Below are 16,160 nucleotides of genomic sequence, written 5' to 3' on the forward strand. Positions count from 1 at the left end.
ACTTGCATGCTGGTCTCTGCAATATTGACATAAAGAACAAGCTTGTGAGTCATGTTCAAGTGTATAAAAAGGATTAGGTAGAAAAAAAAATGACCCAAATGAAGAAGCTATAAAAAACACAGATTTACATACAGCAACGTAAGAACTGCGGCGTGTCTTGCCGTCTGTTTCGCGATAAGTTGAATGGATGGATGGAAAAACTTTATTGTAAGTTCTGAGATATGCGATTATTGCGCAGCGGGCCGCTCCCCCATTGAGACGGCCAGGCCGAGCCTGGCCGCTGCAGCGTGGGCTCCTTGGACAGCCCAGATTTGGTCCCCGTATTCGGAGCTTCGCAGTGAGGTATTCCATCGATAAGTTGAATGCCTTGAATATGTTGGCAAAGACGTGCCTCCTACATGCGCTTCTACAGTATGCATTGTCAGCGGTCTGGGAGCGCAAAACTTGACATCGACGAACAAATCGCAAGGTGCTTTTAGAAACAAGTAAGTCAAGAACTGGCTACAAGCACCAATAATTTCAAATATTTAGGGTTACATTGGGGTTTTGGGAAACACAGGGGAATATCTATATTTGAACGTTCTGGAACGCCCTTACCTCACTCTGAACGTTGAAAAATTTGCCCGTTCTTAGTCGCTTTCGCCTTCACGTTGAAAAGTCTACCATGTTCCTCTAATATTTGATTTCCTATAAGTTCAAATAACACATTTCCTCCTAGCGTAAGCTTAATTTATAAATACGATCATGTGCTGTGCCACAGCATTTGTCGAAGCTTGCGAGGTTGACTTGCTTCAGAGCATTTCGTTTCTTTTTTTTTCGCTACTAGCAGAAACTTCACTTTTCAACGTGCGAGTAGAGTGGCAAAGAAGGCACAGTTTGATGTTTTCATAATCGCTATGATGGGCTACCTCAATAATTTCTTAGCTGTAGGAATGCCTAATTTACTTGGTGCTTTGGACCCCTCTTGTCATTCTCGTTTCACCACACTAAGTGTATAGAAGGGGAACCATCCTGTAATACACCAATGGATGAGGTGGGGGTAGGGGTTATTTTGTGATTCTTAGCTGTGTGATACTGATAACGGGCTACAAGCTGATGCTCTTAAAGTATGGTCTATCGATGCGAATTCGTTGCCCGTCGGGCAAATGCGCCGTTCGGCGTGGCTAATATTATGCTAGCATATAGCACTATACAATAGTCGTAATGGTAACAGCGCGAACAAACGTACAGACGGGTGAAATAGCAAAAAACGTGCGCTCACTCAAAACTGAGTCCACTGAAACACACACGAAGGAATATGATTGACCCCGGCGACAACAATGAAAAATGAGGAAAGCACAACCAGCGCACGTGGATATAGCGCATCGGTTACCGTATCGAGCTAAGTATACTACCTCCTGCTGAGAAATAGCGATCGAAGGCTGGCTAATACGTCATGTGCCCTTCCGCTCTATGTGGGCTGCCTCCACGACGAATCTTGTGGATAAATCAGTGTGCTTAAACTAAATTGTCTCTTTCAGCAGAGGTTTACACTCGTATTATCGGAAATGCGCAGACACATGCACATAATCATTATTGTTCAAGGACAATTCATACTTCCCAAGTCTTGCATTAATGCACCAGCCCGTTTTCCCTGTGTACACTTGCCCACACTTGAGCGAGAAATAGTACAGAAAATGGGTACTGCAGCATACATATTTATTAACATGATTGACTTTGCACCCTACATTAGTATTACGTTCTGCTCCACTTGCTCGGCTTTTGCTCCTGAAAAATTGAATGTTATTTGTCCGGCAGTCAAAAGCCGGACAAATAACATTCTATTTTTCAGGAGCCGAACACTCAACTTGCTCCCTATAACCACCTGCAACGTTTTTGAGGCCAAGACACATGCGATGTGCATAGGGTATGATTACCACAATCTTATTCCTGTGATTTTTCTACGGCCTCCTGACTCCTCGAGTTTTTCACTCATTTAATCAGCTTCCCACAGCTGCCTGATATTAAGCTGCTCGGGTAGCCAGCTTCCTCCAGCTTGGCTACCTTAACTGCAAAGGCATCACCGATTGCATGCACATGCGTTTTTACCAGGGCGGCCCGATATCCGGAGATGCAAATGGGATTTTGGCTAATTTGGAATGACCTGAGGTAAAGTGCAACGGGGGCTTGGGAGAACAAGGGAAATATTCCCAACAGACATAATTGTCTAAACCACTTAGTCTAAGGTCAAGGTATTTCTGCTCACCCACTTAGGCTTGCTCTGAGGTGAACCTTCAACCCTGACCAAGCTTGGTCAGGGCTTGAGGGTCAGGTCAGCGTCACCACTTGCCCTGTGTTCTTCCACCCTGTCCGTCGTTTTGTTCAACTGTTACCGTTATGAAAGCCTACCAACTCGGCCACCTTTCCACTTCAATAATTAAGTGTAGTACTTGTCGTCTAGGCTAAGACAGAAAACTAAACAAGGCGTACACTGCTTACTCTGTGACACTAATGACAGCCGAGAAAGAGGGTCCAGTTTTAGAGAGTTCGCCCGTCTAAGCGTGCTTGGTCATATTGCTGCCCCGCGGCCCCCGCTTCGCTGCGACCTTGTTCACCACATATTTTACAGATATCCATGCGTTTAGGACTAACGTGCGCGCTGGGAAGTTTGTTACTCACCGGAGCGCACCACTAAACAGTCCCTCGCATACCTAGCGTAGTTTCGCGAATGGAGATCTTATACAGGGTGATCGGTATCCAAGCTGAAGTGAGCAGTTCTAAAAATAATAATATTTGGGGTTTTACGTGCCAAAACCACTTTCTGATTATGAGGCACGCCGTAGTGGAGGACTCCGGAAATTTTGACCACCTGGGGTTCTTTAACGTGCACCTAAATCTAAGCACACGGGTGTTTTCGCATTTCGCCCCCATCGAAATGCGGCCGCCGTGGCCGGGATTCGATCCCGCGACCTCGTGCTCAGCAGCCCAACACCATAGCCACTGAGCAACCACGGCGGGTATGAGCAGTTCTCCACGCGTAATGTTTGTTGTGGCATGAACGTCAACAGTATTTTTACAATATGTGACGATGCCTAACTTGATGGAGCGTGAATTTAGTTTATCCTGACTCGCTCAGATATTCCTAATTTGAAGCTTAAAAAATGTTTCTTTTGCGGAACATTTTGCACTAGTTACCAGTACTTGAAAGCGGAGAGGCTTCTGTAATTCTATCACAGGAACCAACCTATCAAACAGGAACCAACCATCAAAAAGGAACCTACCAAACAGTGACATTCAACAAGCCTACACCTCTGCAACCATACTTGATCGAGCCGAGTGCCTCAAGCCCCGCCCAAGGATTGCAAGAGCAACAACGCCTCTTCTTACTACTAAATTTTCAAACGCACTCCCAAACTTGAATAACATTCTCAGCAAATACTACCCAATCCTCACCAGTAACCAAAAACTTAAGGTTTTTTTCGACTCACCCAGATTATCCTGCAGACGCAACACTAATTTTAAAGATATTCTTGTGCATGCCAAGCTAAGGACAAAGAGGAAGTTGGGAACCGGTCCCTGTGGCCGCCCCAGGTGCTCTACATGCAATCTACTATCACAGTAAAAAGTTCAGCGTCGAACTACGCATATAAGGTAACTTCGGCTGTCACCATTACATCAAGCAACGTAGTCTACAGTCTAGAATGTGCTGCTCGTAGCTAACAATACATAGGCGAGCCTGGACAACCGATTCATTCAAGACTCAACAGTCACCGCGCGGACACAAAACACAATTTACCTAAAGCAGTAGCCAGCCACTTTAATGAACATGGTCATATATTTGACAAAGCAAAGGTCTATATACTACAAACAAATTTCCGTTCACCTCGCGAAAGCAAATATACGGAATCATACCTCATACACAAGTTTAATTGCCTACACCCGACGGGAACTATTTTGGCACGTGGCAACTTGAATGTTTAAAAGCGGTAACATAAATCTGAAATTCTCATATCATCAACCAAGACACAAAACACATTATGCCTCCAGCTAACCTTAATTCTTAACCTCACCTACTCCTCCATTTCGAGAAAAAAAATTTTCCTGCATACTACTCAATTTAATATAACCTTGCATGTTTTTACGTTTACATCACCTGTGCGACCTCCTTTTCCCTGTAAACTTGCCACCGCCCGCTCCTGCGCACGTCACCCTCCTATTTGTTATTTCGGTTCCCACCTTTCTTTTCCTTTTTTATATGTTTTTGAAAGACCTTCAACCAACACATTTTGAAGTCCCAGACGTCAATATGCCTTTTTTGGCTCCTCAACCCAGGCTATCGCCATTTCTGGATACCGCCGTATCGACACCTACGTTGAGCGACTGGGGCTAATGCCCCTTGAAAGACCATGCCGCTGCCTTTCAGCCACCCCATACATTGCACCGCAGATTCCTTGTCGATATGTTAACTACTTCAAGATTACTCGACGCATTGCTGCTATGCTACTCAAGTCACTGTTTCAACTCAGGTTTCTTTTTTCATCTCTTTTGTGTTACTCTCGCACTGACCACCTGACATGCTCTTCTAATGCCACAAAACATGCTGCCAACGACACCCCTGAATGCTCCCTAACCTCTTGCTTCCCCAACGCCCTCCCATGCCCCCTTCTTTTTTTTTTCTTGTTCTTTCTCTCTTTTTTCTCTTTTGGTGTCCCCCCCCGGGATTTTTTTCACCTTTTCTTTATTTTATTTTCTCCCCGCCATCCCACTGCCGCTCTTTTCCACTCGTCTTGGGAACGAAGCTCACAGACGTTAGGCGACACCACTCATTATCTGTGAAGTCTCTCCCTTTATAACCAACCGCCATCGATAACACCCGCACGTGACGTCACTGCACTAACTCTTCAAAGCTAACACGCCGAGGATAACGAGGCCGCCTTTGACGACGATAGGTCCTCCTGTCGAAACGTTGGCCAGCCTTTCTGAGGCACCTTATTCCTGTTACAAACTTGATACCACAGTGTGCTATTCCATTTGTCAGCCCCTTCCTTGATTTGGCACCTAGAAAGGGACATACAACAATGAAGAAGAATCATGTGCTTGCTGCGGTATAGCTAGGGCAACGATGGAGCATGTTCTATTAGAAAGTGAAAATTGCTGCCCAGTGGTCAATTTAGGCACCCCTGGCCTCCTTGAAGCCCTTGGGTTGCACAAGGTCAGATAAGTGATGCATTGGGCAAAGTAAGACAGTTTCGAGGAGCAAGCTTCCACCCTGTTTGAAAGGGGAAGCTCATAGCCCACATCTATCCATCCATTCAAATCTCAAATAAAACTGCTGCTACCACATCTGCCCCTTTATGCATTATTTTAAAACTATGTGAACTGAGAAAGTACCCGCCGCATAATATTTAATATTATGATAAGTCGCACAGCACCTTTCAAACATTGACTGCGTTATTGTGCGTAATATTCGAGAAAACAAGTAAACACAGCAGTTTTCTTTACGGTTTCAGTAAGCAATTGCCACAAATAATTTCCCTAAATGCAATATATTTCTTTCAGCGTCAGGCATACTTACCTTGTTAGCACCGCGTCTGTAATGATTCCGTACTTGCTGTAATTTGTAGACTTCTCTGTGAGATTTTGTACACCTAGGCTATGCAGACAATTTTGCTGCGCTGCTGGAAGCATTTATTGCTACGTGACAATAGCACCTGCACGCAGCGGCTTCTGAAATCCTATGCCACTTCGGTAAAACGATATATCTGAGCCGACCTACTAGACAATGATACCACCCATTTATCGCCAGTAATGGCATAGTGTGTAGCGCATGATTTTTTACCAGACAGAGCAGATGTCTTCGCAGAGTTACGCGCTCACTATAAATATCAGTTATCGGTGAGATTTCGCTTTAGTGCATACATCTGGAAGTTTACGTTTGAAAGGTGTAACAATTTAGAGAAATCAAGCAAGAGAAGAAAAGCGTATCGAACAGGCCTGTATTTTGGGGAGCTACATTGGAAGCAAGAACGATTGCTGACAATAATTACGATGAGTTACTTTTTCTGCTGTCTGTAGCAAATAAAGGTTGAAGCCAATCCGCGTTCCTGAGTGTCGTGTTCACATACGTTTCAGTGCTTCCCACTCGAGCAATCGTGGCACCAGATGTACAGAGACTTCGAGGAAGACCCTTACTTGGGAGGCAAGAGCAAGTGTGTCAAAGGCACTCAGACTGGAGATTTTGTCGGTGATTCGACGGTGGTAATATTTGAATACCCACCTGACGGAAAACGGTAAGTCAAAGTTCCTCTATTGTTTTGAATGACACCATCGAAAGTCATTTCAAGCTTATGTAGAATCTAGCAGTATGCCTATAGCTGTTAAAGTATAGGAACATAAGAAGAAAATTGTCGAGGTGACGCAACATCAGCAGTCCATGCTCTAGCAGTAGGTAGGTGCGCAACAAAAGGCACAAAACTAATATGTCACCTGTATACAGGGCATAGTTCATTAAATCCACGTTGTTAGTGGAAAATACTATCCAAGGCAGACAGTTCGTGGCCTAAACGACAGTATCAGAGAACAACAACGTTAAGAATTGCTGATCAGGTTTGGCTAGCTCCGCACGGCAGTACGTGTAGGTGTCGTCCACTTTCTCGGAGTTGCGCCTTCCTGACAAAAAAAATAAAGTGCCTCTAATTCAGCCTCTAACAATAAAATTCAAACAGAGCTAGAAGGCAGGACCAGAAAGAGGAGGAGACAAACACGGCGCTGAGATTCTGGTCCTGTCGTCTAGCACTGTTTGAATTTTATTGTTACCATGGAACACCAACTTGCCCAATCCGCTGCCCTTCTTCAGCCTCTAATTCAGCCTTTAATTCTAAATTAGCGCAAATTGAAAGCCTCGCTTCTCAGAGTGCGACCATACCTTTCTATCTGTGTCGAAAACGCAGTTATCGTTTTAAATGTTGATTCGCCAGTGCGGGGCTTGCTTAAATATACATCAACGACAACCCCTTAAGTGGCTTCTGAGCTACTTGAGTGTCTCTTGTGCGTATATATTTAAGCACACACTGTTTCAAATTAGTCATTTGTTGAAGTTCGCGCATTTGTTGTAATATCCTTCTGTCCTTATTCTTGCGCTTCGCTCTCCGTATGTCATACGGACAATAGCTGACTTCTACACTCATGTTAAAATGTTTGGTAGTGCCAGTGCAGGTAACCCCAATAAGTCGATCAATAAATAAAAAATAAATAAATATACTAAGCAATCCCAACACGCAATCACAAAGCCAAATATATCGGAGCTAAAATGGTGTATTGCATAGTGAGACAGAATGAATACTAGCGCATTTGTTAACCCTTTTCTTCAAATTTTCTGCCACTTGCTGTGATGCCATCGTATCCAGTAAGTCTCTAAGAACGTGACAGCCCTCTGACTGCGGTATACAGCCACATTAGCCTCAGTGAAAGGGGAGGTGTGTCTCAACAACTTCGTTCCTAATCAAGAATAGATGTGATATTGTTCAGTCTTTAGCACATTCAGTGGTTTCGCCAATACATGTCCCGCCATAGATGTAAAGAATTTCATATGCCGCCCTAGAGGGCGCAACACATACAGGTTTTTGCATTAGTCTTCTCTAACGCTAACGTGACTCTTTGTGCCGTAGGGCGCAGTCGCGTTTATCGCAACCTTTTTCACATTGGAGACGACCTTGTACTTGCAACGCCCAACTTGTATTTTGTTTCCCGCTCTTGAGGAGGAGGGGGAGGTTAGCCAGTTTAGACCGGCTGGCTACCATGTGCTGGGGAAAAGGGGGAAGGGGCATGGAAGATAATCGAAAACAGATGTTACAAAAAAAAAGAGAAAAAGGAAGTATGGAAGGAAGAGCAAAAATAAAAGGGAACAACGAAAGAAGAATACAGCACTGCTTAAGGTCTGTCTAAAAGATTAGCCCTACGCAAGGAGCGCAACAACGCTTTCAAAGCCTTCAGTGCTGAGGGCGGTCTCGGCGAATGTCCCAGGGCCTTTTCCTCCGCCAACGGGCATTTGTCAAGACTATCTAGCACTCTTGAACGTTATTTCCTGGGCGAAATGGAGCAGGGATACTGACAGAGAAGGTGGATGATTGTTTCCTCGGAGCTACAGTTATCGGGTGTAGGGGAGTTACACCTACTGGCCCAACTTTTCAGCACATAAAGCGAAGAATGCAAATTACTGGATAAAATAGAACGAAGACATCACACCGCGTCTAGTCTAAAAATCACAGAACAGAAACCAGATGTACTCCTGTGACTTCAGCAAGGCAGTATGAAGGTAAAATGTAGAAGTTGCTCTTTTCAATAATTTACAGTGTGTGAAGTAAAAAAAAACAGCCTTACGACTGTAGAAACGATATATTTATCACATATCTGTCCACAGCTATAGGTTTAACTAAGGTCTAAGAAGTGTTGCTTGTTATTTAATAGCTTATTACTAACGCCACCCTATTTTTACGCAATAATAAGTCGGTTGCATCGGATGGCCCACGTGCGTCATTGATATAGAAATGATATTAGGCTTGCTTACTATGATGTTGAGTGTCACCTCGAATGGAAAGGGCCGCTACAAAAGTTAAATAATCACGATCGAATAAATACTGGGATTACACACGTTTGATACTGGAATCGCTCGTGAGCATGAATAAATGAATTGTCCAAAATTATTTGCAATATGGTTTAGGACAGAATCAGTTTTGTCGGCTCGACTGGCAACAGAGTAACACCTCACTTATTATCTTGCCTGGAAACTTAATCACGCATAATTTAGACAAAGACACATCGGACAGGGTAGGGCAAGCCTACCTCGACCTTGTGAGCCTGCAAAATCTCGCAAGGAAAAATTGGTCTCCAAAAGTACCGTACTTTACCGCGAAATATATCACCCATCCTTGATATAAAACAAATCCTTAAATCATCAGGTGTTCCTTATGAAGTTTAGAAATTGTTCCCAAATTTGGTCACATATTGAAAGACCACGGTCGAAACGACGCTTTATTCCAAGAAGGAAAAATGGCGCCGACACAGAAACGAACACGAGCCGATGATCGATGATGACTTTGTACAGATGAAGATGAAATCCGCATAAATGCTTACACTGATTTCCCCCGTGGACGGAAGCAGCTGACCTTGCCGCACATTAGACAGTGGAACGGAGATGAAAGGGCTTCAGGCGAGAAACGTGCACGATCTCTGTTCCGCGGCAGCGTTGGTCAGTTGGGGAATCAACAGGTGTAACGCGACAGTTCACCGGCGAGGTCTGCTTTATGACTCTGTCGGGGTCAATATATCGAGACTCAAGCTTCTCACATAAACCGGGTTTCCGTGCATGTACCCATAAGAGCAGGTCGTCACCAAGGCGGTAGGAAACGACGCGGTGAGAGGCATAATACCGATGTTTGCGATCGTCTGGGCTTGCTTCTGATTTCATACGAGCTCGACGACGACATTGGGCAAGACGGGATACAAAATGGCCGCAAATGAAGCGCTGACGTGGTCATAGAAGAAAGAAACGTCGAGTGACGAGGTTGGGTGGCGGCCACATGTTAAGAAACATGGAGAGTGTCCGGTGGTGTGATGAACAGACGTATTGTATCCAAAGGTTACAAATGGGAGAATCGCATAGCAGTTACGATGGTCAGGTTGAATATACATGGATAGCATGTCGCACAGCATGCGATAGAGTCGCTCTGTTAGGCCATTGGCTTGAGGGTGGTAGCTAGATGTTGTCTTGTGCATGGTGTTGAACGCTTGCACAACTTGATTAAGAGTGTTGAAAAGATATGCCTTGACTCGGTCGCTAAAAAGAAAGCGAGGCGCCCGGTGACGTAAGTAGATAGCCTGCATGAAGAAGGCCGCTATTTCTGAGGAAGCTCAGAACGTACTGAACGTACTGAGGTTGTTTCAGCGTACCGGGTCAAATGGTCATCAGAAGAGACGATCCATCCGTTGCGGTCTGGAGTAGTTGGGAGTAGCCCAAAAAGGTCAGTGCTGACGAAAGAGAAGGGTTCCGCAGGAAAAGGAACTGGTCATAGTGACCCGGTCGAAGCAGTAGTAGGTCGCTTACGGTGTTGGCAAAGCGTGCACGAGGCAACATATCTAGCTATGCTCGTGGAAAGACCTGGCCAAAATAATCGGCTGCGTATGCGCTCATGTGTTTTATGGTAACCCAAGTGGCCTAATGTAGGGTCATCGTGTGAGGCTTGCAGAATGGCAGCGTGAAGAGAGCGCGGTAGAACGGGAACGCATCGATGGCCTTCCGAGTTAAAAATAAAGATAGAGCACGTCGTCATAGATCTTGAACAGTTCGAGCTGTTTCCGTAGCCTGACATTGGATGGATATGAAACACCGGTAAGGCGATTGATGATACGATGACAATAAGAATCGGTGTGCTGGGGAGTGGAGAGCACTGAAGGGGGATTTGATGGAGTCAAGGAGGAAATTGGTGTAATAGGCGATGCGTCCACCAAGCGGCCAATTTGACAAGGTGATGTAAAGTGCTCCGATGATGGTGGTAATGGGCAGTGCCAAAGAGCATCGGCATCATGGAGCTTCCTTCCGGACTTGTATATGACATCGAAATCATATGCTTGTAATCGGAGTATCCAGCGGCCAAGGCGTCCAGACAAGTGTTTGATCGTCAACAACCAACATAGGGCATGGTGGTCGGTCACAACCGTGAAATGTCGACTGTGCAGGTATGGACGAACTTTCCGAACGGACCATACAACAGCCAAGCACTCTTGCTCGGTTATCCAGTACTTCTTTTCCTCGGAAGTCACAACGCGGCTTGTATATACAACTACATTTTCGTAAAATTCGTGATCGCGCTGCAGCAGCACGGCACCGATTCCTTAACCACTAACGTCAAATGTAATAATGTGGGCGCCCCGTCATCAAAATGACAAAGAACAGGTGGGGATGTTAGTGCGCGCTTGAGTTCTTGGAACGCGGCTTCACAGTGAGCGTTCCAGTCGAAAGAATTGGAACTAGCAAGGAGTTTGTGGAAGCGTGAGGCAATGCTGGCGAATTTCTGGATAAAACGTCCAAAGTATGAGGCGAGTCCAAGGACGCTGCGCAGTTCTTTTGCACGAAGTGGGCGCGGGCAGTTGAGCACTACGGAAATATTGTCCAGGTAGCGCTGGATGCCGTCTTTTTCTTAATTAACGAATAGTCTGGCCATCGGTGTCGATACGATGGGAGGCAACGGAGGTCCCTCCGACTGACGAAGTATTCGTATAATATAAAAGGAGGTCTAATGCTTCGCGAGCAATTGTAGCAACGCTTCACTCTGATCAGCAGTGGGGCCGGGTTTCATCACGGAAGCATGGGCTAATGAATTAGATTTGCCCTGTTGAGGAAGAGCTTGCGAGGCGGCAAGAGGAAGCAGGGAGACTGGTTGGGTGTCGACATAACAGGTCAATGCAGAGCCTTTAGGTAGGAGGATTGGCTCAGCGGTTCTGTTTAAAGTGACGATTAATGCAGAGTTTTCTTTGAACCGCACCAGGCAGGAAGCGAAGACAATCCCACGGGCAAGACAGCGGCCGTAAGGAGTGAAGAACACGTCGCCATCGTTGATGTCCGTAGAAGAGAGAGTTATGATTTGCTCGTGGCCGGGAGGCAGTACAGAATCGGCAGCAGCGAGAAAACGCAGTCGTGGCTCATCGGCAGTCCCGTTGCAATCAACTGTCTCGTTCATATAGACTACACGTTGACGGAAAGAGATTAAAGCGGACGCTGACAAGAGGAAGTTCCAACCTATAATTAGTTCGTGAGCGCAAGGGAATAAAATCGCGAACCTAATGTGATGACGGATACCATTAATGAAGACGCGTGCTGTACATTGGCTGATGGCCGAATGGTTGCTCCATTAGCCGCAATCAAGGATGATCCAACATAAGGCGTCTTCACTTTCCGCAGACAAGAGCACAGGTCCGTATACATAACAGATATAGTAGCTCCCGTGTAAATTAGAGCTAACAAACGCACATCCTCGACAGACACCAATAACATGTTTGACGGACGTTCAGGAGGAATTGAAGCACTTCGCGCCGATGCAGTTTTCCCTCCAAAAACTGCAGTGGTTAGTTTTCCGGTCGCTGGACATGAAGTTGGGAGACAGGCCGAAGTGGCGAAACAGAACGTCGGAGCGGCGATAGGAAGAAATGTCTCGAGGCACGTGTGTTGCGGTCGGTGTTGGAGAAGTCGGCCGGAGATAGAGACCGGCGAAAGAGAGGGTTACTGTCATCAGTGCGGTAGACGCGAGGAGGCGGCCCATCACGTTCAAAGGCAGCGTAACCCCGACGTTCGTCTGGCTGGCGTAGTCGGCAAAACCGGGAGATATGTCCTCGAAAGCCGCCGTAATCGCAGATAGGCCTTGACGAGCGCCAGGTAGAATAGTAAGGCGGGTTCGGAGCTCGGGCGACTAAAGGGGCCAGGTGATCCTGAACAGGCGCAGGCGGTGTGATTGTAGATGGTGCGGCGGGCATTGCAACAACCTGGGCTAGGAAGCCGGTTGTGGGCAAGGAGGAGCGTTGGCGTGGTGGGCGTTCTGCATGGAGGCCAATTCTTCCCTAATAATGCCGTGCAGGCCAGTAGAAGCAGGTTGGACGTGAGCGCTGCTGCAAGGAGGTGAGCCATGCGCTTGCAATTCCTCGCGAATTATGGCTCGAATGATAGACCGGAGCTCAATACTGTTTGCAAGCGGGTTGTCAGAAAAGTGCGGTTGCAAGCGGATCGATTGCAGGGCATCGAAGCGCTGGCAGACGGAGACGGCATCCGACAGCGTCGAAGGGTTTTGAGTGGCGAGTCCGTTAGAGGCAGTAGATCTTATACCCTTAAGAAGGTGTCGCACGCGGTCAGTTTGTGGCGTGGTTCTGTCGACGCGGCTGCAAAGCGCGAGGATGTCCTCAATGTACGAGGTATACGATTCGCCATAATGCTGGGCGTGCTCAGACGGCCTCTTTTTCGCAATTTCCGACCGAACTGTGGGTACGTTAAAAATACGCCGTAGCTGCTCCTTGAAATACGACCAATCACGGAAGTCTCTCTCGTGATTCAGGAATCGTGTCTTGGCTACTTGAGAGCCGTAAAATGGTATGTTTCTTAACTTTGATGTCTCGTTCCAGTTGTACCCGCTGACCCGATCGTAGTTGTCGAGCCAGTAATCAACGTCCTCACCAGGCAAGGTAGAGAAGATTTCAGGATCGCAATATCGTTATTGCCAGGGCTGGGAGTGGGGGTGGCTGGCACATGAACCGACCTGATCGAGGCTGCGGGCTGGTCTTGCGACATGGCAGCCTCTTGGCGTATGAAGCGTCCCGAACGTAGCTCCAGGAGAGATCTTGAAGAGGAGAGATGTCGAAGAGAGCTTAAAGTGCCTCCCCCACCTGAAAGACCACGGTCGAGACGACGCTTTATCCCAAGTAGGGAAAATTGCGCCGGCGCAAAAACGAGCATGAGCCGATGAATGATGTTGACCTTGTGCAGATGAAGATGAAGTCCGCATAAATGCTTAGAATATATTCATATAATAAATTCTTGTATTTAGTTATTCATTTATTTGCTTAGTACATACTGCACCTCTAAAACCAAGCAGGGGGGACCAGAAATTAACATGGAGGGGAAACTGCATAGCTTATACGACTAAAGAACGGAAAGATTTGCGGCAAATAAAAGTGTAGACAAACAAACTTGAATGGAAATAGTTAGAACGAAAAATTCCCGAACTCTTTAAAATCAACGCAATGGGCTGAAAGAAAATCGGAACCTCAAAGCATACAGTTAATGTTAGCAAATTCATGTAAGGATTTCATTGGTATAAGCTATCATTAAGAGTAAAGCGAGAAGTATTTTCTACGTATCAACGTACATAAGTATAAACGGTCAATGCTCTTATCTTTGATTACAGAAATTGTTTGAGCCAAGTTTGGAGGAAGCTCTTATATCCAAACACTGGCCAGCCTTATTGAAAGACCAGTGATCGCTAGCACTTTAGAAAGTACTGTTGGGGATATCAACTGTGTATGGGTACTGTGTGGTATTGGCAAAGTCAACTATGCAGATGCGGTGGGCCCCATATGAAGGCTACAATTGTCATGTCAAGTATGAATGAATGGTTTATTTCATCATCAGTTCAGCATACATATCCAGTGGTACAACGGGAAGGTGTGGCGGAAAGGCAACTGAATGCCTGACAATGCGCCAGTCCCCTCCCAGACCACGATATTGCACAACACTCAGCGTGTCACTCTCTAATACATCAATGTGGTAAAAAAAGAAAAAAAAGAAAAGAACAACAAAATTATTGCAGTGCACTCAGTAAATCGCAATCTCTCTTTTCTCTTTACCCTTTCACGTACGTTCAGTCGGCATGCATACTTATCTTTCCTCCATCTCTAACGATAGTTGTATAACTACATACGATGTACAAGTATTAGTCGATTGCACAAATATGGCATAACTTCTTTTTGGGTTGTGAAAATAGCGCACTGGTTTACTGCATTTGTAACGGATTACCAATTAGCCTAGTCGCACGCCTTGCTTCAGTATTTTTATTGAGGCCAGAAGAATCCATATCTCAAAGATTATCTCCAAACAACGCAATGATATTTCTCAAAATGCTTTCCACAGTTGTTGCAAGAAATATTGTTTTGCTTCCTATCTCGAAAATCGGCGAAATATTATTAAGTTTTCAGTCTTATTTTGTATACAGGTCAACCTCCTCGCAAACAAGAATACTTTTAGTTACGCAAGGCAGGATTGAACAAAATTGGAGTGTAATCATTCTATTAGCAATAATGTACCTTTGAAAAACTTGAAAGAACTTATCTTGGACAACCCTATGTATTTTTCTTAATTGACAAAATGGATGGAGCTTAGACAATCTTAAGCGATCCCACTTGTTGGAGCCAGTATAAAGGCACAAGGCATTCCTACTAAGTGGACAAAGAAGTGGCTAGAGGGAATGAATAACCCGGGAATTATATTTTCAATGGAAACCTGTTCCCGAGAATGCATTTCTTTTCTCGCAGCAAAAAGTATGGAATGCCTCGCATAGCCATGGCGTGTTTTTTTTTATGTTACAGAAATACAACGTTCAAGCTGATGTCTTCGCCTGGGTACACAGCAAAAAATGTTCTCAATGTGCAGCCCGTTGATCGTAAGAAAACTTTCGTTCTGCCATATTGTGAATACTTGGAAGAAACACGAGTTGGCGTTAACCTATTCTTTTGAAATACATATATACGAATACACGCGAGAAGGATCCCGGATATTTTTGCAACTTCTCCGTAACTGTGGGCTCAATTAGTGTGATAGCAGTCTGGAAAACGCATTCTTGCTGACCTACGTTATCGTCTTTTCCGGCCTCCTCAATGAGTGCAAAAAGTACTACGACTCCCAGGGCCTCTGTGAGGCGCGAAATCCTGGACGCACTACGAAATAAGCGTGAACGTAGCGCATAAGCTGAGTGGTAAGGCGCTTCCCCTTCCCTATTGAAAGTATCACTTTGGTTCCGACTAGGGGTGTGGGAGGGTGAGCGCGGGGCGAAGTTTCATTCTGTTGCTTTATTACTTTAGGTAAAGCTTGCAATAAGGTGCTACTACCATGACGAGGCTGGCTCAGTTGCCGTGCCTGTACCTTCCATTCGTGCAGCTCGGCTTACATGTCCACCCGTGGTGGTGTCGGGCATATTGTGTTGAGCTACTAAGCCCGAGGGGGCGGTATCGAATTGCGGCGGCAGCAGTCGGCTTTCGATGCGGGTGAAATGCAAAATAACCCGTGTGCTGTGCATTGGGTGCAGTTTAAAGAAGCTCAGGTATTCAAAAATAATCCGGAGTCCTTTACTACGGCGTCTCTCAGTATCATACCATGGTTCTAGCAAGTAAAACCTCAGAATTTAGGCTGGAGTTCCACGGGACGTAACTACATAAGTTCGTAAAACTAAATCTTCGTGCAAAGCATTTGACTTCCGTCAAAAAGTCAACCTGCTTGAAAAATAAACAGCTGGGCAAACAATAATAAAGAAAACTTTAGTCTGCACGGACACTAACACGTACAGGAGCGATAAGAAAAGACAGATCAATAAAAACGCAGGCGGGTCTCTGCAAGAAAGCGTGCCCCGCATTTCCGGCACATGTCGATA

The 16,160-nt window shown here is 45.6% G+C and overlaps 1 protein-coding gene across 1 annotated transcript in view; it reads left to right on the top strand.

Annotated features, from left to right (window-relative positions):
- Nucleotides 1–16,160, top strand: part of LOC139054794 (uncharacterized) — an 85,215-nt gene that overhangs the window by 49,635 nt on the left and 19,420 nt on the right. The window contains exons 3-4 of the mRNA XM_070532415.1: nt 6,112–6,269; nt 15,103–15,176. Coding sequence (XP_070388516.1) covers nt 6,142–6,269; nt 15,103–15,176 — 202 coding nt within the window. The 5' untranslated portion in view covers nt 6,112–6,141. The remainder of the gene's footprint in view (nt 1–6,111; nt 6,270–15,102; nt 15,177–16,160) is intronic.

The sequence above is a fragment of the Dermacentor albipictus genome, chromosome 1, assembly GCF_038994185.2.
Source record: "Dermacentor albipictus isolate Rhodes 1998 colony chromosome 1, USDA_Dalb.pri_finalv2, whole genome shotgun sequence".
Taxonomy (NCBI): Eukaryota; Metazoa; Arthropoda; class Arachnida; order Ixodida; family Ixodidae; genus Dermacentor; species Dermacentor albipictus.